Source organism: Melanotaenia boesemani, chromosome 5 (assembly GCF_017639745.1).
Source record: "Melanotaenia boesemani isolate fMelBoe1 chromosome 5, fMelBoe1.pri, whole genome shotgun sequence".
In the NCBI taxonomy this organism is placed as follows: Eukaryota; Metazoa; Chordata; class Actinopteri; order Atheriniformes; family Melanotaeniidae; genus Melanotaenia; species Melanotaenia boesemani.
The window spans coordinates 19,133,823-19,158,144 of NC_055686.1; the positions used below are offsets into that span (position 1 = coordinate 19,133,823).

Consider the following 24,322-nt stretch of genomic DNA (forward strand, 5'->3'; position numbering starts at 1 on the left):
CATCCATTTCGTTTGAATGTAAAACCTTTTTAAGGTCTTAAATGTAAATGTTACCTACCACAAGACTTCATTGTGAACAAGAAATATACTTTAAATGATGTGCTCTTTGGCTTTGTATGGCCATGCAAACTGAAAATGGACCTTTAGTGTCATGGATAGCTTAAATGCTTCCACTACTTGAATAGTTTTACATTGATGCTATCCGTGTTTCATGCTTGTCAAAAGCACTACATTTGCAGCACTTTACTTTTTTACTGCTGAAACAGTGCAATATTCCATTGGGCTGAATCTTAACAATGGAAGTGCAGAGTTTTTCATATTTGCTGAACTTGGAAGCTAATCCATTTATTCCCCAATCCACAGCACAGCTCAGAAATGGGCACTCAGGCAAAGCAAGCTGAAATAATACGTTTTGTCTGCTGAGCAGCCAACAGAAAAGCAAACATCAGTAAAACTCAAAATGTCAGTCGTTAATTTGTTGGAGTGGCTTCGTTTGAAGACGAGCATTAACACCTGTTTTCAGATAGATTTTTTTGGGGGGGGTTAGACTGCTTTTATTTCACTGCCACAACAGACACAGATGTCCCCATTGAGATTTTAGTGCTTGTTTCTCCAGTGGAGAGGGAAGGCAGTAAAGATGCCCAAATGGCCTCAGAAGAGAGTGTGATGAGCAAATTTACACACTAAGGTTTTTAATACTTCTTGGAAAAAAAAGGTTTCTCGTAAAACAACACTCAATGTAGGAGCAACTGCTGTGGTGTTGATTGCTATTCTAGTATATAGTTTCACCTATGAAACTGAGGAAATTGCATTAAAAAAGCAGCTGTATTGAGCTTTGACTACCAGGATAATTTATTTACGAGGTCATAGTTGAACTGATAATCAACAGATCTCTGTCTACAGATATTAAGTCCATTTTTGTAACACAGAACACCTAAAGAATAACAAAAAATTGCCTAACTCTTCAAGGAAGTATGAAAGTCCACTTAATTCTTTATTGCTTTAGCAGTTATTGTTTGTCTCTCAAGTAAAGTCAGGTGTTTTTGTTTAGAGTACTTTGCCAGCAGACAATAAAAAGGACCAAGTTGGCAAATGGTGAGATCAGTTTGGTTTTCATGATCAGAAGGTAGCTGGCTAACAGTACTGACAGGACCGTTTCCAGGAGAGTAGGCTGTGATGTTGAGCAAGAGGCTCCTTTATGAGGAAAGGATTCACTTTGGAGCTGATCTAAATGGGATTCAGCATGGTCCCTGAACCAAGCTGTTAGGCCACATTGAGGGTAGGTGACTGCATTGTCTGTCTGTATAAGGACTCAAGACCAGTACAGTCCTAATAACACTTCTTTGAGCTTCCTGTTAAGTGTTACACATTAAAATGTAAATGACTAAAATGACAAGTCACCCAAGAAACAACAAGGTAGGATGTGCATATTTATTAAATTAATTTATGAGGATCAAGAAATATAATCTCTCTTTAACAAAAATGTTAAGATTCTTCCATGTCGCACAAAATAAGGTCAAGTACATCCTGCTTATTTTAGTAAATATTGTATCTAAAACTAGATTTGGGTTCATCTTTGACAAAGTAATTAGAGTAAATATAGTTTAGGTTGGCACACATCTTTGCCTGTAAGACTCTAACATTCACATTGCATGTCAGGACAAAAATCAGACCACCAAGTCAAGGAACTCTCTAAAGACCTCTACGGTAAAACTGCAGTAAGACATCGATCAAAGCATGGGTATCAAACCATTTCTAAACCTTCCAGTGCTCCCCAGAGCACAATAACCACAATGATTGTGACAAAGAAGAAGTGTGAAAACACTAAGACTCCTTCTCTGTTGGATGTCCAATATAACTGAGTAAATATGGCCTTTTGCAGTAGTCACTCTAACAGAGCTTCAGACACCCATTGCGGAGATGTGAGAAAATAGCACGAGGATTATCGTATTTGCAACGATGCATCAATCAGTTTGGAAAAGCAGCTACACGAAAGCCAGTCTGGGTAAAAAAAAAACATGAGAGCCCTCTGGGAGTTTTTAAGTGGCTGTTAAAGGACTCTCAAAGCATTAGGAAGAAGTGTATCACATACAATGTGAGAAAAAAAAAATTATTTATTTATTTATTTAGGCACGTCTCAACATTTGGCTGGTATCATTGTTACAGTGAAGGTTACAAAGAACTGAGGGAAGCCAAATAAAGAACAGATATAGCTGCTTGCTGGAACAGGAATCGGGGACCTGAAGCTGTGACTGTGATTAGCCTTCGAAATCCGATTGTCAATTTAAGATTTTGAAAGTTTTTGAAAACTCTAATGCCTTCTTTGTTAACTCTATTCTGCTTTTTTCCATGCAAACTAATTACTTTGACACTTCTACTTTGAGCAGAAATATCTCAAGTGGAATTGTTTGATATGTCTACATTCCTCTAACTTTTTTTTTTTTTTGCATTGTCTTTGGATTACAGCTGCAGAAGAGAGAGCGCTCGTGTCGGTTTTATGTTCAGGTATTTGGATCAAATTTTCCTCCCTATGCTTCATGTCTTCCATGACAACTTTACTGTCATTTTTATTTTCACCCTCAAACGTGAACTTTGGCCTTTTGAAGTGGCAAGAGCTGCTAAACATCTAACACATAAAGACAGTACCAAAAGGCAGTAGTGCCTAACTCAAAGGGTCAAATTTCAGTGCCACATTTAATAATATATTTCATGCCATCATTACCCCCCTTTATGCATGTGCCATGATCAATTCCTCCATAATCTGAGCATGAAGCTTAAAACCGCCTGTTTTCAAATCAGTTGTGGATTTCTCTCCAGTGTCTCCACCATTATAGAAATGTCTCAGAGCTCACATCATCAGTGTCAGTGGAAAAAACTCAGATAAGTGGATTGCATCAGTTAAAAAATAAAGTTCTCTGGCAAGCCCATATTTATCAGCAAACGCTCAGGAGCCAAAAAGAAGTGACCTCATTACACCATCGAGTCAACTTCTAACCACTAAGCCAGCCAAAGCTGTGCCATGTTATGATTCTCTCTGTTGCATAATGCATATTTGTCCCAATTTACGGGGGATTCTCTCGCTTTTGTCAGCTTTTTCTCGGGCCACTGAGTGATTTTGTTATCCCAAGGGTGACATTTCAGTTGTCATCAGAATGATTTCTACCTTGAAAAGAGAAGTATGGGAGAAGCTGACGTCCTTGTCTTCAACACAGAAGGCTTAAATTAAGCTGCACATTAGAGCCAGATGTTGTTTTATGTGTGTGCTCTGTAGCAATATGTATTTTGCCTCAATTCCTCTGAGGCATGTCAGAAAGCAGTTTATTTATACTCGTGCAATTGGGCAAATGACTTTGGAGTGCCTGTATATGTGTGTGTGTGTCTTTATGTGCAAATGTGAGTGCAAGGTTCTTTAAGGTGAAGTTTATGAAATAATTTTTAAACTGTTAGCAAAAGCAAGAGAAAGACCACAAGGAAGCAACCATTTTTAATGATGTTTAAAGTCCCAAAGCATACGTTTTTCTCACAAAAAAACAACTATTACAAAATGTTTCAACATTATTAAGTTAATTTATTTACAGTGCATTGTTCTAAACAACTAAACTTTTTGTATCATGCCCCAGTATGGTACTATGATTGCTCAGAAAGATGAAAATAGAAGTTTGTATTTGCTTTTAAAATTATTTAAGAGGAAATCTTGTGAAACATGAAACAGTACTAACTTCATTGTTCATCATTATCATTGATAACTTTCTTTAGAATCAGTGTGGGAAATTCAGGGATTCTTGTGTGTCTGGAAACCCTTAAATATCAGCTTTAAGCCCTTTCCACTTTGAAAAAAAACAAAACTCTGGTTACAGATTTTAAATATTATAAAATAAATTAACTTTGAAAAAGAGCCAGTTGATTTTACATACACACAAAAAGTCCTTTAAATCACAGCGGAAAGAAAGGCTTTGAGCATTACTCCTATTACAGAGTTTTGTCATGTGTGGGAAAACAACCAGCAAAGCAACACAATTATCAGTGTTCACCAAATTTGAATCCTCTTGCTGCTCTATGCAAAAATTCAAATGTATTTGATAAAGACAAGAAATCCACATCCGAACCATTCTTTCAATTTTGGCTGTTTTATAGGTTTTAACTAACAGAAATTTCTCAACCCAAAAATAAAACAAACCTTTCAATACAATAGTTAAGTTAAAATTGTCAGTATTATCACTACTGAAATGTACTTTTTTTATTTAGATTATTTTTTATTTAGATTATTTTAGATTTAGCCATTATGAAAGCTAATCAAGCTAAAAGAAAACTCAAATCAAAGACAGCACTCATATTGCTTTCTTTGCTCTGGCTGTTGGGCTGTTGTTTTCACAATATAACATATGCTCTGCTTTGCGGCCTTACTCCACACTACCACATGACTGTACACACAGCTCAGTTTTCTGCCTTGACAAACAACAGTGAAGTGCTTTCACTCGACAAACCAACATCTGTGGCCATAAGTAAACAGAGGCATCGACTGCACGTGCTGTCGGCCCTTGAGGGACTTTCATTGATTAGGGAAATTGGGCAATGTTTTCTCCAACAGGACCCTGGTGGAAGACATAAGAGGCATTAACAGAGGAATACAAAGCAAATGAAAGATGCACCTGCCTCTGCTGTCCCTCTGCTCCGAGGACACACACAGTGCTGAAAACAGGCAGTGACAGCACTTTGAGGGGGGAAGCAGATTGCGGTAGTTGCAGGTGTTGTTGCTGTGAAGCAGGAACACTGTCCAAGATGAAGTATTGGGTTCGTGGTTGATGTCTGCATCAAATAAGGTGTAATTCTATTCTTAAATGAGACATTTTTTTATGTAGTGAACAAATAAAAAAATACACTTAATACACTTTGCCTTCAGATATTAATCTGCAACATAAAAATATCCGATTTAGTTTAAGATTACTTCTTAAAGAGGCACATCATAGCCAGTTTAATCCCTTTGAATAAGGATTTGGACTTGATAAGGCAACAAAGTGGATGATGATAAACTCTATGTTTCCCCCTGCAGAAATGTTTCTCTGTTGTGCCTTTTGATTTTGAACTAACATGATAAAAAATGGCGCCCTGCCTTCTCTGCCTTTTGGTCATATTGATGGCAGCTTGTTTACAGGCTGTGACATTACGATCATCCAATTACTGTGATTATATACATCCATGCTGTTCCAAAGTCAAACAACCTCTCATTTATCCCTCCTTTAAAGAAGTACAAAATATGTGGTTTTCCATAGAGTATACTACAACTCTCCCTGCATCAATGCAATATTTAAAAAAAAAAAAAACATAAATAAAAAAAAAATTTCGTGCCTCAGTAGGAGCCAAGTGAGTGTGAATTTTCCACACAGGAGGATGCAAAGCTCTGACCCTCATTAAAATGACACCTTCACATGAAAGACTAACCAGGGGAGTGTTGGAGCACAGGATGACCTTAAAGCAGGCAAACCCGTGGGAGGCAAGAATGAAACAAGATGCTAAAATTTCTCTGGTAGGCATTTATTGAAAGATGAAGATAAACTCATTTGTCATAAACAGAAAGCTCATTCAGTCTGCTGTGCAGAGTTCAGTATGAATGGTCTAAGCAATGACTGCTTTATGTGAAGTCTGGGACGCTGATTGACATGAAATAATGTTTTTTTTTATAAAAAAAAAAAAAGAAAAAGAGTCTACTGAATCCTGGGACTTGACTCAGTGTTAGTCTATTTATGAGTCGAGTCAAACTTTGTGCAGTGACAGGGATTTATTTATTTTTTTTTTAATGATTAGCTTATGGTGATTAGCTGTTTTGAACACTTGAAGCTGTGTCTACGTTAGGACCAGTGAACAACCTTTGCTGTATTTATTTGCTGTTACTCTGCTCCCCAAACTCCAGCAACATGGGTACGTTGGCATGACATCTGTCCATAATAAATACAGTATAAGAGTGTGAAAAAAATGCAAACATTATAAAGTACAAGGAGAAAAAAAAAAATAATGGAAGCTCAACAGATAAAATAGATGTTGCATTAAAGCCCTGTCAGACAATTCAATGTCAGACAGTTCTCTCTTTCTCGGTCTCATTGGTATTGCCATTTTTAATGCTACATATATGTTAGAGCAAGCTTAATATCTTTTTTTTTCTTCTTCTCCTACTGAATAAACAATAAGAGTCCTCAATACTCTTCTTTAAATAAGATATAGAGATTTACAAGCTTTATGAAGATAGTTTTCCCCTTCTGTCTTGGCTCTATTCTTTCAGACTCATGTTCGGTTGCTGTAGTGCGACATCCAGTGTTTTTTTTTTTGTTTTTTTAAGTTGCTTATTGGATCTGTGGTGGTTTTCCATCACTTCTTTTCTTCTCGTGCTTTGGGTAATTATCTTCCTGCAGGATGAACCCCTGACAACCCGGTCTGTCTTCCTTTGTTACTTCCCTTTTTGTTAGCGTTCTGATAGGATTATTCAGCGCTCCCTCCTTCAGTTCAGTATTGTGCTATTAATGCATCAGAGGGTTTGGTTTGTTCCAGCACTGTCTTTGTGCACACAGAGGTGATAGTCAACAAAAGGAATTATTTGTTCGAACTTCTACTGGTGCAAGAAAGTTTTTATTCAGACATAGTATTCAGTATAAGTATTTTAGGAGGATCTGCTTTGTATGAAATTAATATTTTTCACATTTTGTTGACCTTACACTTCTGCAGAGTAAACTGAATCATGTGGAGCAAACTGTTGATTTAAATCTTTTAAAAACTCATACTCTAAGCTTTTTACCCAAAATTAGTTAGACTTAATCTAATTATTAGTAGAATAAGGAAAATGAAATAAAAAGAATCCTAATGTCTGGGTGACTAATGTAAACAAATGCTTGTAGATGAATACAGCGTACAGCTGGTCACCAAACTGGAAGAACAAAGTCATATCACAGCTTGACGCCCTACACAGCCCTAGTTCCTTTTCTACAATAACACAGAATAAATGTCAAGTTTTCTGTTTATGTTACCAAATAAAGAAATAATGTTTACATAGATAGATGTAGCACACAAGAGTGGCTGCAGCTGTTTGGCTTTCCTTGCTAAACCTTTCAAGCAACAGCTGCATATATTTATTCGCAGCTGTTTAAGAGACCACAGGTTGTCATTTGCTCTTGTCAACTTAATGTAACCTCTGGACACATTTTTACCAGAAAAATATCAGTGGATTACCTGCAGGCTTTATACATTAGTTGCATCAGTGTTGTCAATTTGGTGTCGATTGTTTGTTGGCAGAAAAGTGAAATCTCCAGGATCTTAGCTTTCCAACAGTACGTTGCATCAGCAACCCGTTAACAGCTGAGTTCTGTAACAGCTGACCCTGACCTGTAGTCTTTTAAGATGTTTAAACCTTTAAGGTCATTGACTCAACATGGATTATTAAGGTTGAATAAGTTGAAAAAAATCGGTGGAGGGCTTAAAGTTTTGGCCTGTAGAGCTTGCACTTGTCATGACCGCAGTTTGAAAGGCCACAACAAAAAATGAAGCCAAACGGGTTAGTTTAAAAAAGTAACATAGATAAAACTTTAAGCAAATCAATACAAACAGCATATGATAAGCAACAGCGAGAATGGTGATCTCTCCTTTTTAAACCACACCAGGCGTTTTTTTTTTTTTGTTGTTTTTTGTTTTAATGTCTGCAGATTCAGAGATACAGTCAGTAAAGTTGGTTAAAACATTATGCACCATTCAAAACATCACCACTGCAAAACCAGTGAGAATACAGAGAAGCATAACAGGAAATACAGTTTTTAACTTCTTAGCGCTTGAATTCAATTTACAAAAAGGCGGGGGAACTAAACTAAATAAATACAGAGAAAATAATGATGGAAAAATGAACAAAACGCATAATTAAAGGGGGTTGTTTTTTCTGTGTGAGGGAGAAAACATAAAATAATATCAACACAACTATCCTGTAATATAAATAAATCTTCACATAAATAATTCCATGCAACTCTTTATTTAAGTTAGAGATTGCCTACACTTCCTGTTTTAAGTAAAAAAGGCACAATGATGATTTTGGTTTAGCAGTGTAGAAAATTTTAATTAATTAAAATATAAATTAATAATCAGTTGAAATGACAAAAAACAATACTAAAGGTAATCCCTTAGAAACTCACCTCCTCAGAAACAACCACCCACTTAGAGAGAGATGGAGTCATGAAATATTAAAGTAAAGGGTTTCACATATTCTCAAAGAAGACAGATGATTTAGCCGGCAGGTAAAATAAAACAGGCAATGAAAGGCGGAAATAATGCAACAGCTTTAAGGACAGACAAAAACAAGATATTCCACCATGTTGTCTTTTATTTATTTATTTATTTATTTATTTTTATATTGAGATCAACCCTCTGTGTTGGTGAGAAGCAGCAAGCGGTTAATGGGAAAGGAGGAGTGAGGAGAAATGAAGGGATGAAAAGAGAGTGCACAGAGTTGGCCAGAAAAGGAAGAGAGGGAGATCAGCCTCAGCCAGAATCTATTTCCCAGACCCAGAGTTCATTTCATCAATCAGCGCACAGATAGAGGCGCACACACCACGGCTTGGTTTGGACTGTTGCCAAACTCACACTAATGTCCACCTCTCCCTTCCTTCCTCTCCTTCTGCATCGGTATAAATGGACTGTGCACTGCAGCTTTTCACGGCCAGTTACCATCCATGTTCCAAGTGGATCATTCCAGTGGTGACTTCAATCAATCTATCAATCAAACTTTATTTATAAAGCACTTTTCATGCTGGGGCAACACAAAGTGCTTTACATGAAAAGTCAATTTCTGCATATTAAGACAAAAAAAAAAAAAAAAAAAACTACATAACAAAAAAAAAAAAAAAAGAAAAGTTACATTTGCACGCAGGAACGTGCATATACACACAAAGCAGATTATCAGGATTGTCTATCTTTAAATTTCTCTTCTTCAGAAGGGGCCTCACCATTGCCGTTTTAAAGGCAGCAGGGAAGACGCCCGTCTGAAGAGAGTAATTTACTATGTTTAAAAGCTCACACTCAAAGAAACCATAAAATGTTTTTAAAAGTGATGTGGGAATTGGGTCTAAAAGGCAAGTTGTTGTATTAAGTTGGGAGAAAACTCGACCAAGCATCTTTGCATCAACCAGGACAAAACTCTCCAGTGTTTCCTCAGGTAAAAACAAAGCTTCAGGTCTGTTTAAATCAAAATGTTGTTGAGATGAAGGACTGTATCTAATGCCATTGATTTTACTTCTGAAGCGGCATGCAAAGTCCTCGCATGCAGCATCTGATGCAGGCATGGAAGACTTACTAAAACTTGTGTTTATTAAAAGATCTATTGTTTTAAAAAGAAATTTGGGGTTATTCTTGTTTTCTGTAATTAGATAACATAAGCTAATAACTATGGTATCCTTTTTTCACAGGAAATTATTGATTTTTTTTTTATTGTTATCTATTTTTATCTAAAATTATTATTATTAATTGTAACATTTTTCATTATAAACTTGTAGACAAGCCAAAAAACAAATGGTTGGAAGTTTGCAGGAGCAGAGTGAGCTGCCACATTTGAAAGATGGAGCAACAGTGAGCTAACAGCTAATAGCTTCTTCAGTTTGACTACACAGATGATGATTAGTGTAGTGGTGTGTTTCTCGGTTCCACCACTCCCCCTTTCCAGCTTTTTTAGCTAAGGTTGAAAATCTGCCTTTACACAGTCATCACATAAAATTCAGTAGAAGCAGTCATAAAAGCAAGTAGCTAGCGGTTTACGTAAAATATCTTAAGTCCTTTTTATGATGATGCACTGCATGAGGAAACACAAAAATGCACACACGCACAGTTCTGGATGTGAGTTTGTCATGGCATGAACTTATACAAAAGTCTGGTTGGTAATTTTAATATGCTAGCTTATGCAACTATAACACATATTTTCAGCTGAAGTTGAACCACCTGCTATTTTAACCTTAGCTTAGCAAGCTTAACAAGACTGTTGGATATTTTAGGTGCAAGATTCCAAGATATCGATGTGCAAAAACAATAAAAACTCAATCAAATCTTTAAAAAACACATTTAATATAATATTTAGTGCCTTTTGTGTGTTTGTGTTTAATATGCTGTTTTCTAAGTTAATGATTTTTTTTTCTCTTTTTTTGTGGGGCTGGGCCGGAGAGTTGAAACCGGGATATTCCTTTCAATAGTGCAAACAAATTTCTGATTCCTGCTTCCTTTGATAGCTTTTTGCTTTCATTTCTTTTCTTTTGAAAGGTTCAATCTGGTATGACATTCTATTGAACAGAATTATGCCCTTTGATTCCTGATTTGTCAGCATCATAATTTTGAATAGAAAGAGAGGCTGATGTCTTCATGGAAAAACATGACATTTAGAATCTATCACATCACAGTTTACAATTTGGATGTTTTTTTATTCATTCAGATATGGCCAACAGACATGGATTTTACTCCTACTTGCAATTACAAAAAAAAAAGCACCAAATTTCTTGAAATAATTGAATAGCATGCTGTCTAATATCTTTTATCTTAATTATCAGGCATACAAAAAAGAGCCAATATCGTCTTTGTGAGAGAGCCCACATAAGTGTTTTTAAAAAACATTTAGAACACTTTGGATATTAATAGAATATAAAACTCATTAACACAGTAAGCTATGATAGCTGCACTGCTGTTACATATGGACAGGTGACCAAACTACCTAGAGGTGCAGAGTTGGTAGTACAAAAACCGAACTTTCAGTTTGAATAATATTTCACGTATTCTGCTTTTGTAAGTGTAAATAAATCACAGATGAAAAGCATTAAAATCCTTGAGCCAGGGTTGTGGGTCATGATTCAGAAATTCTGGACTGAATTTAACTGCAGCAACATTAACAAGTCCCCTTTTTGTGAGGATGATTTAATATGGAGATGAGTATACTGGATTTGCATCAAGTTCAGGAAAGTGTCTCATCATGTAAACCATTTTCCTTTCAGAGGGGATACGACTGCCATTTTTACATTACAGTTTTCTCTGGAAGAGGCAAAGTAGGCTTTTCTTATCCATATTAATAATTATAATGATTAATTTGTGTTATTGGATGAAGAAAAGTGAGTTAACATCAGTTGTATACAATGTAATCTTAATTCTGAATTCATACTTGATGCACATTTTATTCTCTACCCTGATATGTTTACTTACTATTATTTATCCATTTTTATATTCTCACCTCCTCAAGTTTCTTATCTTACTCCTCAGGCAGTGTGGTGGGTTATTCTTCCACATTTTTCTCTTCTATGCATCTCTGCATGTGAAAAAAAAAGTGTGACACCACCTCTGCAAGTTCATCAATCCTTACTCAGATGAACCATTATTTTAGTGTTCTAAAAAGTGAGGAAAGAAAATCTTGAAGTGGTGAACAGAGGGAGGGGGGAGAAATGTCAGTGCCTAAAGAAAAAGAGCTCCATAATTGAGAGCGAATCAACCTCTGCCTCTCGCTGAATGTCAAAAGGTGTGATTGGAGATTGGCTGCAGATAATGAATAATTACCTGAAAGATGGTAGACTTCATGTGCACGCGCATCTGTTTCAGTGTGCACAGGCTTGCAAAGTTGCGTATGTTTCTGTCTTCTAGCAGGTGCAGAGATGTGTTCCCGCTCTTACGTCAGACTCTCAGTGTGCGTGTGTGGGCGGCTTACACAGGTTATGTTTTGAATGGGGAAATGCCAGCTGGTCCACCTGAGACTTCACTACAATCAGTCTGTGCCTTCTGTTACCATTAAACTTTTAAAACAAACTTAGGACCTAATATTATAATGTAACCAGGGAGTACTTTGCACTGTGCATAATATCTGTAAAGCCTTTTTTTCTTTTTCTTTTTGATCAGGAATGCATTTCAAGCACATGATTTCCCTTATAGCGTTTAGCTGATCCCCTTGTTGTTTTAGAGTTACACTAAAACTCTGCTTCCTTTTTATAATCCATGGATCTTTCAAGTAAAGTTCAGAGAGAGTGTTTCGCTGGGTGGTGCACCCTGTTTTTATATATTTTAAGGATGAGACAAATTGATAGTCGGGAATATTTGACAAACTGTGCTACGAGTATCCTCGTTTGAACTTCTGTTTTTTAAAAAGTGCATGGAACTGCTTCTATTATTAGCAGTGTAAAAAGATTTCTAGTAATAACAGATTTAAGCACCTGCTTTACTGTGATGGTTTAGAAATTGTTGTGTTTTTTCCCCTTTTCCAGGGGCATTTGGGCTAAAATTGCTTTTTGGAGCACTTGTATCAGGAATGAATTGCTTTGCTGACCAATTAGTTTCCCATTCATAAATCTTGCCATTGGCATTTTTAAATCTTTAATGGTTCTTAATTTTTCATTTTGTCTTGTGGATGTTTTTTTTTTTTTTTTTTTTTCTTAACTTGCTAAATTCCTTCACCAGTATTGTGGGAATATTTAAGAAGGCATTAATGTTGTTCAATGTTATTATTATTTAGGAGAGATCTTCACTGAATAGTTGCAGAGAGCTGCAACCAGGAAACACCTTTTAGACTCACTGGCATGTCTTCAGTCTTGTTGTTTAATTTATTTATCTATTTGTTTCAAAGCATTTGTGTGTTGGGATTGTTTGCATGAAAGGTTGTTTATCACACCAATTAAATACTCTAGCCATAAGTCATGCAATTGCCCTCTAGTTTTGTACGCATTGGCTCTGATTCATTTACATGATTAATTCTCGCTCTACATAAGGGGAAAGCAGGCTAGCAACATTACCATTCGGAGTTCAGGTGTTGCTGTCACTAGATGATGGTAGATGTTCAAAACCACGACATGTAAATGAGTTGGAAAAGTCATGAAACATGTTTTTTGTTTGTTTAAGAGAAAAAAAAATTAAGAAAAATTTGTGTTTCCTTCCTATAGTCTCCCACAGCATTGTATGACGCTCTTTTATTCCCCTTTACTCATCTTACTTCATCAAATTTACCATGTCAAACAACAGCAGTCCCAGCCTAGTTTCCTGTCACTAAAATCAATGATTTGGACTCCCTAGGCCATGGTGGAGACGGTCAACAATTTGCTGCAACCGCAGGCCCAGGCGGCTTGGAAGGATCTGAGCACAGGGGAGCAGCTGAGGGCTGCCACAATGCTGCTGGATACGGTGGAACAGGGGGCCTTCGTCCTGGCTGATAACCTGCTGAAAACAGACATTGTGCAGGAAAACACTGACAACATCCGTAAGTATATTCTAAGACATTTGATTTGTGCATCTTGGCACCTTTGCTGACAATCCAAATTTACATTCCTTGTGTGTGTTGTACTTTTTTTTGTGCATGTAAAAGGTCTGTAAAACTGCAAATCCCAGATGTGTGATGAAGACACAACTCAACTGTCTGAAATAATTTTTTTTTTTTTTTTTTTTGTATTCCCTTATTTTTAACTTAATGTCATCACTTTGACACACATTTGAATAATTTGTACCTGGTGCCTCACCTGTAACCAATTTCAACCAATCTGTCCCCTAATTAGAGTAGACAAGCCATTGCATCAGGAGGGTGTTAAAGAGACAGTTTTTTAAACTGTGCATTTTAAACAGGAAGTGACAGCATGCACTGCAGTATGTGGAAATGTTCTTTGATCATAAAAGCATGTCTATTTTAATGGATTCACCCAAAAATGTTTATACTGCTGCATGAGCATAATATGGACTCTTTAACTTGAAGACTGAATGTTCTTTTTTTAGCGCTTCACTTTCATTTTAATGTCATAATAAAAAACAATCAAACATGTGCAGGGGTATAGGAAGACTTTACAACTGTTTTTCTCTTTGAAGAGAAAACAAACAGAAATGGATGACAGTAAGGAAAAAAGCATTTAATTTCCCTGTCTTTGTATGTGTAAACCAGCTTGTAACAAATTACATACTCAAGCTGCACAGAGGCGGATCATTAACTCATCTCGAACACTCAGTTATTTCACTTATCATACTTTATTACTATGACGATTATAAGATAAATTTAAATCAGTGAATATTTGGTGTTGTTCTGATTTATTTTTAGTATTTTCCTGGATGCGTCTAAAGTATTTCTGCCTTCACTGCTCTTGCTTTTTGTTTAAGGTTCACAGATTTCACCGTACAGCTATTGATCCCAGGTGCCTTTTTATTGACAGCAGAGCTTTTGAGACGCTGGATCAAGTGTGAAGGTCACTGGAGTAATGCTTCTCTCCTGCCGGAGGTTAAGCCTGGCAGGACTGCTTATGTCTGATAGCAGACAGCGGTAAATTGACAATCATCCAGTACGACTGTTTTTAAATTCAAGGCCCAGAATTAACCACTAATTGTGCAGATCAGTTATCGTTACTCATTATTCAGCGTAAATAATGAAAGTCCTCATTACTGTTTTCCCTAGTGGGGCAATCCAAAATGAAAAACATCATTTGTTGAAATTTTTAATTTTATTGTGTCACTATTGAGAATGAGGACTATTCACAAAGCAAAACTAAATTAAATGAAGCATGTGGAGTATGAGGGTTTTAAAAAAAAGAGTCATGAAGTATCACCATTCCTCTCAACATGTAGATTTTTTTTTCTTGTTCCTGCTGCCATGGCAACTTAAAAATATAGGTCTACTCACTTAAAAGGAAGCAAGCGTAAGGAGAATTAATAAAAAGGGGTTTTATTGTATCTGGCACACAATTCATCTGGGTATTAAGGAGATTCTGGGCTCGTTTGGAGAAGGGAATAAGATGATGCCTGCACAGCTCAGCTGAGGTTTTATAGTACGTAGTGCTAGCCTGGTTAATTATGTGCTGGTGACATGTTTACTGGGCCTTATCTCTCTGTTTGCTAGGCTTATTTTATTTTTTCCTTCCAGTTGCCGTCTGTGGTCTCTCATGCTGCTGCACAGGAATGTTAAATGAGGACACCAGGGCACTTTTAATACGATTGATAATCAGTTCAGCTAATGACTGATCATTCACTTAAAGCTACATGAAACCTGCAGGTTTATCTCAAGACACATTTGAAACTAGATGACATGTTCTCATTGTCAAGGTGAGCTTTTTTTGTGTGCTTTGAAGCAAATCTTGAACCATTAGAAAGCATCCTTACAATTTTAAGCTCAAGCTGATAATGAGGTCTATTTTCTTCCCCTTCAGAGAAGGATATTTTCTCAGCCATTGTGCCTTGTGTTTGCACTTACATGTTACAGTGCATGTGCCCGGCTAGGGCTTTGTCTGCAGGAGAGTGTGCTTCACTCTCTGCATGATAATCTTACAAACAGATTTCTGACGATTAGCGTGTTATTCAAACCAGCTTTGAAGGTATAGCCTATGGGCCCACAACTCCTATGGCATCAAAGAAATTCCCTAAAGCCCTTTGTAAGCTCTTTTACAAAGCCACACAGGGAAACGAGAGGGAGAAGAAAAATGCTTCCTTTATTCAGAGGTTGGGCTTGGAATCCAGGGAATGGTGAGGTATCTGGGGTATTGTCTTAGCTAAGTTGAATAGGAATGTCTCAGAAAACCCCTGGCCTTTACAAAAGCACAAGAGAATACTAATACAAAAGATTTTTATAAAGACAAACTATGGGAATCCTTGGTATGAGAAGAGTTACAAAGGCAGGATTAAATGTGCCCTCTGTGCAGCTTTTTGTTGGCACTAACCTTTATCAAAGTCACTGTGTCACAGTGACATCAGCTGGTTGTGTTATCAGCTTTAATTAAGTTTCTGTTTGTTATTCTTGATCAACTTGTAAATCAAGCTGTGAGAGTTCACTTCAGACTAATCTGACAGTCAGCTCCAGGGTTGCTGTAACAGAGGCTGCAGCTCCTGCAGTGGTAATGCTCCAGTCATACACCAATCAGCACCAATATAAGAATATGTTAATATGCTTTAACCTTTAATAGCATAAATTTTCCTATATTGTATATTGCTGTAGTACCCATCTGAAATCTGCTCCAACTGGTTGAATTATCATTCAAAGAGACTGGTTGGATAGAAAGCAGCTCTATCTTTGTTTGGTGTGTGTTACAATAAGCTTGGATTAAAAATGAGGTGTCTTGGATAGTTCAGGGGGAGCTTCAGATTTATAACTTAGATTTTTTTTTCTGTCACTGTGTAATGAAGCTTTTGTGCATGTAAAAATCTGTATCGTGCTTAAGAAACAGCAAATATAAATATAATAAAATGACTATTTTACATAGTTGGTGTGCTTTGTAGCAACTTCCACAGTAATCAGCCTCAACAGGAAAGTATCAAATTTTGCACACCTGGATGAACAGGCTGTAAAAGACAACTGAAAGTCAAGAATCTAATAAATATGCTTGTAATTGTCACAGAAACCAGCTTTTGTAAGGATAAACTAAAGAAGACTTGCTAATTTTTGATTAAAGATTGCTAAAGGTTAAGAGGTTTTAGCTGAGTATTTTGGTTTGATCATTACTGACCAATACTTGTCTAATACTGTTGTTAAAATAAACAACAACACTTAATATAAACAACATAAGTAGCTTACATACTGTATATAAATGCTATGTCATTGCTGGTTTACTTACACCTCCCTACTGTATTGGTCTAATCTACTTATTTGCCACTGATTTGAGCAACTTTATTTTAACATTTCTACCTTGTGATGAATCAGGGCATTCATTTCAGATCTTTGGGAGTTAATTTGACATTTAGGAATGCTAAGACTTCACACAGGTCACTGGTACTTGAGATTAGAGCACACTAGACTGCTTTATTAAATTGAATTGTATCATAGCATAATAACTTTGATGGAATGAGCTACTTATTTCAGCTGGGCTCCTATCAGCAGCTCATTTTACTCTGCGGTGCAACACTGAAATCTTTGAACCATAAATTAAACGCTTGCTTCAGACACAACAGCTGTTGGACTGCTGTAGAAGCTGCTCTTTATCTTCTACTTGTATCTCTTGCTGTCTTTGCTCTTAATGAGAAAAATGATTCCCTGAAATGAAGGCTTTTTTTTTCTTTTTAAGCTCAGGAGAATACAGTGTCATATGTACATTTGATACTCCTTCAAAGGACTCAGGAAAATATAATGCAATGGAAATAAAAACCATCTGCTAGATGCAACAAGATACTAATCATCAGAATGTATACGCTGATCGGTTGTATTATTAAAACCACTGACAGTTAAAGTGTTCTGCTAGGAATACCTGCACCCTGGGATCCAATTGCATGTTACTTTGACACTTGCTACTTACTTAAACATGTCTGCAGACCAGTCCCACCCCCATATGTCAACAGCAGTCTCCTATAGGAGCACCCACCCTCAGCAGGACAGCAGAGGATGCTGCAGAAACTGCTAAGAAGGGAGTCTGATGTGTTCACCCAGCCACAAAGCTTCCCAGATACTGATGGGATCTGATAGCATCTGTGGGAAGCAAGCCCAATCCACACCACAACCCACAATGCTTCCAATGCTAACTTCCCAGTTACATTCAAGGGCACCCTCAGATTTTTATTTTCCATATTCTGACTGGTCAGAGGCTTTTTGTCATGCAATTGTCATACAATTGTTTCAGGTTTCAGTAGGGAGAAAAAAAAAACATCTCAAATTAAATAAATATTTAGTCAGACTGCCTCTTGGATGTAGCTTTTTAATTTGTTCAAATGATTGAGTATAAAGCAGGGCTACTCAATTCAGTCCTACGAGGGCCGCAATCCAGCAGGTTTTCCATGTATCCCTGCACCAACACACCTGAGTCAAATTAGGTGATTCTAACAGCCAATCAGGTTCTACACAATGACTCATTAATTTGACTCAGGTGTGTTGGTGCAGGGATACATGGAAAACCTGCTGGATTGCGGCCCTCGTAGGACCGAATTGAGTAGCCCTGGTATAAAGTATTCAGTATATGAGTTTTTACCAAATTCAAAGAACAAAATATAAAAGACATAAGCCTCAATGAACCTGGAGGTCTGTATCAACCCCTTAAAATTGTGTTGACATGGGTTTGTCCTGTTTGTGTCTTTGCAGAGCTTGAGGTAGCAAGGATGAGCACAGATGGGAATTTGCCTGATCTGAAGTTCCCACAAAGTGGAGGACAAGGCAACTCTATCCACCTGTCAGCTAATACGCTCAAGCAGCACGGCAGAAATGGTAAGATGTTAAATCTGCTGTTGTTCTTATATAGTTGGTGTGAAGGCTCATCTGCTATTAATTCACAGTTAAGATAAACTGCATGCTTGAAATGTGAACAGCTATTAGAGAAATCTTTTTACTTGAGAAAATCTATTTAATTATTCCTTTTTTATACTTTTATCATAACATGGAGCGTTATTTATTTATTTTTTTTTTTTCCTGAGGAAATTTCATTACGGATGATGGTAAATAACTTCCAATTTTCCCCCTAAAACCACTGTTGCATATAAAGTGGTTGGAGCTTCTTACAGTGCTGTTTGCTATCTTTAAGAGCAATGCTCCCCTGTTTTTTTAGACTTTATAGCCTGCTCATGCAAATCAGAATCGATTCTAGCTGCACCAGGCATCTCTCAGCTGGATGACCAAGTCCATGTCCAGCCATGACCAGGTTGATCATTTTAGCTGGGTGGCAAATACCTCCCTGCCATCTACAGCTACAGGACCGAAATTGTTTTCTTTTCATCAGAGTGAATGTTTTCAGTCGCGGGGGGGGGGGGGGGGGGGGGGCTTTCTTTTATATCAGTGCTCGAAAGTGAGATGGCAGGAGGGGAAAAGGCGTATGAGGGAGAAATATAAGAGGAAGTTAATAGCAAGAAAAATTCTCACATGTGACAGTGGCAGCAGAAGGGTTTTTGCCACATTTTTGGGATGTTTAATTAAAGTAGCTGGTTATGTGTTGAAGATTTCTTCATGGAGAACTGCATAGTGGCAATCTCGACATTGAACTTTATTTTTTTGGCAGTTTTACTATGTGCAGCTCCTTTTTTTGTGTTGACGAAACCTCCTCAGTGGTCACCTGAAGTATTCATTTTTTTTGATAATTTTTCCAGTGTCTTCCCAGCTGTAGTTAACACAGTTAGTCCAATCTGTAAGCTTTATAAATGTCACAAAACTGGACTTTTTGCCTCATCATATTGTCAGTGTAAGGGGAATTAGAACCAAATGGACCCTCTTGCACTCTCTTCTCACGTCTCGTTTTAACGTCTAAAAGTGTAAGAACAATGTACACTGTTTTATTTTTATTTAATTTTTTTTTTTTTTTTCATATTTTCTTGCTGTTTGGCTAATTTTCCTGGAGTTAGGGTTAATAATAACCTCACGTCACTCAATTAATTATTTATTGGGTAATAGTGCCAAGAAGAGTAAAGGCCGCAAATAGAGGCTATATCATCCATTAGTGGGTTTTAGATAAAAATAGGTCAAAGGAACATAAACAATTACTTTGTGTATTGTTTCAAAGTGGATAATGACGCCACAAAGCTGATGTTGCTCACAAACCATTACCCTTCAGCTATGCTTATTCACAGTACAGTACATGTCAATGTGTAGTCATGTAAACTTTTCATAAAAAGCAGGGACATTTGTGTTTGGTATAGTATTTCTCCCCTTTAACAAAATTATTTGGTGTTGTATTACACATTATTGGAAAGTTTGATTAGTCACATTTGCAATGAGGTACAACTTTGAACTGTACTTTTAACATGTGGATAATGCCCTGCAGAAAAATTCAACATCCTCCCTCTGTATTGGCTATTTTTACACTTAATTTATTTTGCACTGTCAGGGATCTCAGTTGTATGTAGACGATCCGAACACAGCCACAACAGTGTGGCACCTCCTCCTCCTCATGCTGGTTACCAGCCTGGTCACTTCTTGCTGTGGGATGGCATCCCATTCCTCATCTAGGAGCTGTTGAAGGTCAACCAATGTGGTTGTGTTGGTCATTTTAACACGAAAACCATTTCCAAGTTTATCCCACAAGTGTTTAGTTGGGTCTGGATTCCCAGCAAGCCATTCCTTCCTTTCCACTCCCAAAATTTGGAGGTCCTCTGTGATGATCTTGGCCCTGTGGAGGAGAGCATAGTCATCCTGGAGGATGGAGTTAGGTCCCAGATGATGGCGATATGGAAAAATCACGGGTTCCACAATCTCATTTTGTGTATAAATTGGGTGCCAATCATACATCTGTGACTGAAACACACCATTCAATACTTGAATCTCAAAATAGTAACAAGTTTAGCTGTGTTGCTCATTTCATAGAAGTAAAGTATAATACAATGCCAGCTGGTTTTATTAAAGGCAGAAAATACTCAACCAAAGACAAATTTCCTCACTTTTTGTGCTAAGTTTATTTCAGACAACCCAACTCTACTATAATTTGCTATTTCTTCTAACAGTGATGCAGTATAAAGTATCAAACTTATCAAAGAAGCAGGAAATTAATATACTATCTTTTGCCTTATTAACCCAATAACAGCAAATGCATCATATTTTATCCATGTGTTTCTGCATCACTCACATGATCAAAACACCTTGTATTATTTTTGTTGTTGAAAGAAGCAACTCCTACATGCATGCTAAAAAACCTGAACCATGTAATCTGACAGACGTTTCATATTGTTCCTTTTCCAGGTGAAATTCGGATAGCTTTCGTCCTGTACAAACACATCGGAAGCTACCTTTCAACAGAGAACGCCAGCATGAAGTTGGGCAGTGAAGCTATGGCAACTAATTACTCCGTCATTGTCAACTCACCGGTTATCACAGCTGCCATCAACAAGGACTCTTATAAAGTCTACCTCTCTGACCCTGTCATTTTTACCATTAGACATCTGCAGGTAATTTTTATTTTCTGCATTTGTTTATCTGAGAGAAGGAGGGTTGTGTTTTCACTTTGATGTTAGTGCTCTTTTAATGCGCTCTTTGTCTCCTTCCATTTATTTACACAGAGAATGCACTTCCAGTGACACTTTCTTGATAGAACCTTTCATCATCATTTCCTCTATCCCCGAAGCGCAACTTAAATGTGCAAATCACATCCCAAGCCCAGCAAAATTACGTAAATATGAAGATGTCTTATTCATGGGAAGGTGTGAAAAATTAAATAGTAGAAAACAGCATTGCTCATGTGGTGTTGGTGAGGATGCATGCTGTTATTTATTAGTTTTGAGCACAAGTCTGATCCCCTGAACAAATATTAGTCATATTCTTCCTCACTTGAGGCTGCTTAGTCATTGTAGGGAGTCGTGGCTTCTCCCTCTCGACTCCATTATCTTCTCCTCACTCTGCTACCCTCAAAATATGCCTGTTTTGTCTACAAACACTGCCTTCAGCGATTACCAGAAATGTTGAGTTTGCAGCGGGTCTCGCGTGTAGGAGGGGCCGCCAAGAAAGCAACAGCAGAGAAAGAAAAAAGTGCAGAGGGATGAAAAGCTAAAGGACGATACATTACAAATGTCAAAATTAAATGCTGGGAAAATGTCAGGGGGCAGTGTCAGAGCAGTTATAACTCTGACTCACCTGCCTTTAGAAGAAATTTGCAAATTGAACGTTTATTTTATTGTTGGTGTGATGTTGGAGTACTGCTGTTTTTACACCCTTTTCTTCCTCAGACCAAGTCATTTCCATAAAATGGTGCCCTTTTGCTAAAACTTCTTTAACTTGTAATAATGGAACGTGTCAAAAGAGCTGCTGCTGCAGTTTTTATCCCATCATGTAAAAGTGTCATAAACATACAAGCACTTCCATATAAAGTATATTCTGCGTATGCCAGGAGCTGTGCAATTAATCACATAATAATGATAATTGAAAGTTTGGCTTCCACTCTTAATTAAACTTGATTGGATGCAGTATTGATGTACAATATTGACTGGCACATCATATCAAAGGCTCCTCAGTCTGCTAAACCAATCTGAGGTCTAGTCAGCAATTCCTTTAACAGGTCTTTGCTTTCCATGCATCCATGTAGCCAAAAACAAAAACATTCCTTTATTATTCTATCATCTATTTTCATTTTTCTTTTCTTTAAGATTGTTTTATAGTAGTTGTAGCCCACCTTATTTTTCAATTGTCTAATAACATTGAAGATGATACAATAGCAAAGAGCAAAATCAATCTAGGCATATTGCTGCAGCTATATGTAAACAGTGTTTATACTCAGTGATTATATAAAACATATTAGTTAATAAATGTATATGTTTATAAAGCTCATGTGCTGAATTTAAGGTGTTCAATGTCCATCTTTGGTATGCTGCATCAATCTTAAATTTGCTAACAAAGATAATGTCCAAGCAGCTACTAAGAAAGGATACCATGATTCAGACTTCCCACAGTTAAGCCCCCCTCGTAAAGTTTTGGTCTGCTGGTCTGGGATGATGTGTCCTCTAGTTATTGTTTCACTTCCTTGCCCCACTACTTAATGGGACGAGTTAAAGTCATTAATGGTGACAGAGGGTCATCCTATCTCCTTCCTGTGTAAGATTTTACACAAGTTTTTTTTTTTTTTTTTTTTTTTTTTTTCCTTATGTGTGAAGGGTAAACTCAATCAGCAGAAAAAACTACATTCACAGAGGATAAACCTGATTAGGCTAATTAATCTACAGCAAAAGTGAAACTGAAAAACTGCAGCTCCTCACAGTATTTACAGTACGACAGAAGATGCGTTTAACCTTGGAGGCTGGGTATACTTGTTTTGTTTCTGCAGCTACAGTACAAAGGAAATTAGGCTCAAGAGAGAAAAGCTGTCAATGTATCTATTTATCAACAGTTAGGTTTTGTTGTGCTACCCAGCTTCTGTGTCGTTGGTGACTTTTATAAAATGGCAAGCAAGATAGCAGGGAGGTGTGCTTGTCGTTAGGACTGCAGCCCGACACAGGCAGCAGTGGTGCCTATTAAACAGTGGGGCAGTCCATTGTCATGCAGTGAAAGTTAAAGAGAAAGGTCAAAAAACACAATGAAAAATAAGCATGAGGCTGCTTGATGCTTTATGACAGTGAAAGCACCTGCTATTCACTTAAGAATGGATATGGATTGCAGTGGGGAAGAAATTACCATTTTCTTTTAGGGTGTTTTCTCTGCAAACAAAAGAAAGCGTGCATGAACTATGTATGATTAACCTGGGATTCCTGCTGTCACACAGTGAGGGGATATTTTGATTCAACTCACACATTTATGGGTTTTATGTTTTTTTCTTTTGCTCTCTGACAGCAATCTGAGGAAAACTTTAACCCCAACTGTTCCTTCTGGAGTTACTCCAAGCGAACCATGACTGGTTACTGGTCGACACAGGACTGCCGCTTACTGGGCACCAACAGGACACACACCGCATGCTCCTGTACCCATTTGACCAACTTTGCTGTCCTTATGGCCCATGTCGATGTCAAGGTAGGCCACCTCTTTTTCCTCTTATGCTTCTAAATAGAAACAATTATCCTTAAAAGTGTGCATCAATCTATAGTGGTTTGCACAATCGCACAATTCCACAATGATAGGGTGACAAGAAAAGTGAGGCCTGGACAGTGCAAAGCTTTGTAAAGCAGAAAGCTTTATTTTTTTTTTTACTTTGACCTTCACAACACTTTGTATAGACTAGCATTTAGATTGTCAGGTTTGGTTCACTCATGTCTTGTAATTTCTGTTTTGGAATTAAATGGGTGGACTTTTTTTGTCATGACCAATCAGGAATACAAATACAATCCCAAGCATGAATACAGAGAATGCAGTATTATGTGTTTCACCAAGACATGGCTGGAGAAACTCTGTGTTTATACACTTCTTTAAGACTGAACGAGCAAATTGAGACAACAAAGTTGCCAAAAGCTAAAAGAAGGAAGTCCTGCACTGCTTTTCAACATGCCGTGGTAAAAGAAAAAATCTGCACACATGACATCATACTGTTACCAGTACTGTTACCCATATAATCTTTCTAGCACAAAAATCAAAACCAAGAAGGTTAGCTCTGTTCTGGGGATTGATGTTGAATCTCTGGAAGGTGATTGCCCAGGGATGAATGCTGCACAAGCTGCCGACAACTCTTCACACCCTCTACACAACACAATGTGGGAACAAAAGCGTGTTCAGTCAAAAGCTTCTTCAAGAAGCTGCAAAACTAAAAGATACAGGAAGGTATTCCCACCAGCAGCCACAAACCTACTACCAAATTATATTTTCCCCACAGTACTACTTAATAAAGCATTATTCTTTTCATTTTATTAAGTTTGAGGCAGGGAATGTTGACCAGCTTTAGACAACGTCTGCAGATTCAGGATAGTTACAGAATCAAAGCACCTGTTCCCACCGGAAATTACTTGTTCTTGATCCAGTCATGAGTGCTGCTATCATATAGGTGTGAATAAATCTGACATGCAATGAGATCCA

The 24,322-nt window shown here is 37.3% G+C and overlaps 1 protein-coding gene across 19 annotated transcripts in view; it reads left to right on the forward strand.

The window, feature by feature from the left end:
• The window catches only part of LOC121640129 (adhesion G protein-coupled receptor L3-like), a 225,146-nt gene that overhangs the window by 163,591 nt on the left and 37,233 nt on the right, over positions 1–24,322 (forward strand). For 16 of the 19 annotated variants that reach the window (XM_041985780.1, XM_041985781.1, XM_041985788.1 and 13 more), the window contains 5 exons: positions 2,467–2,505; positions 13,048–13,231; positions 18,002–18,124; positions 20,579–20,784; positions 23,153–23,329. In XM_041985780.1, the coding sequence (XP_041841714.1) occupies positions 2,467–2,505; positions 13,048–13,231; positions 18,002–18,124; positions 20,579–20,784; positions 23,153–23,329 (729 nt within the window). The remainder of the gene's footprint in view (positions 1–2,466; positions 2,506–13,047; positions 13,232–18,001; positions 18,125–20,578; positions 20,785–23,152; positions 23,330–24,322) is intronic. The other 3 variants (XM_041985779.1, XM_041985785.1, XM_041985787.1) reach the window with 1 other exon arrangement.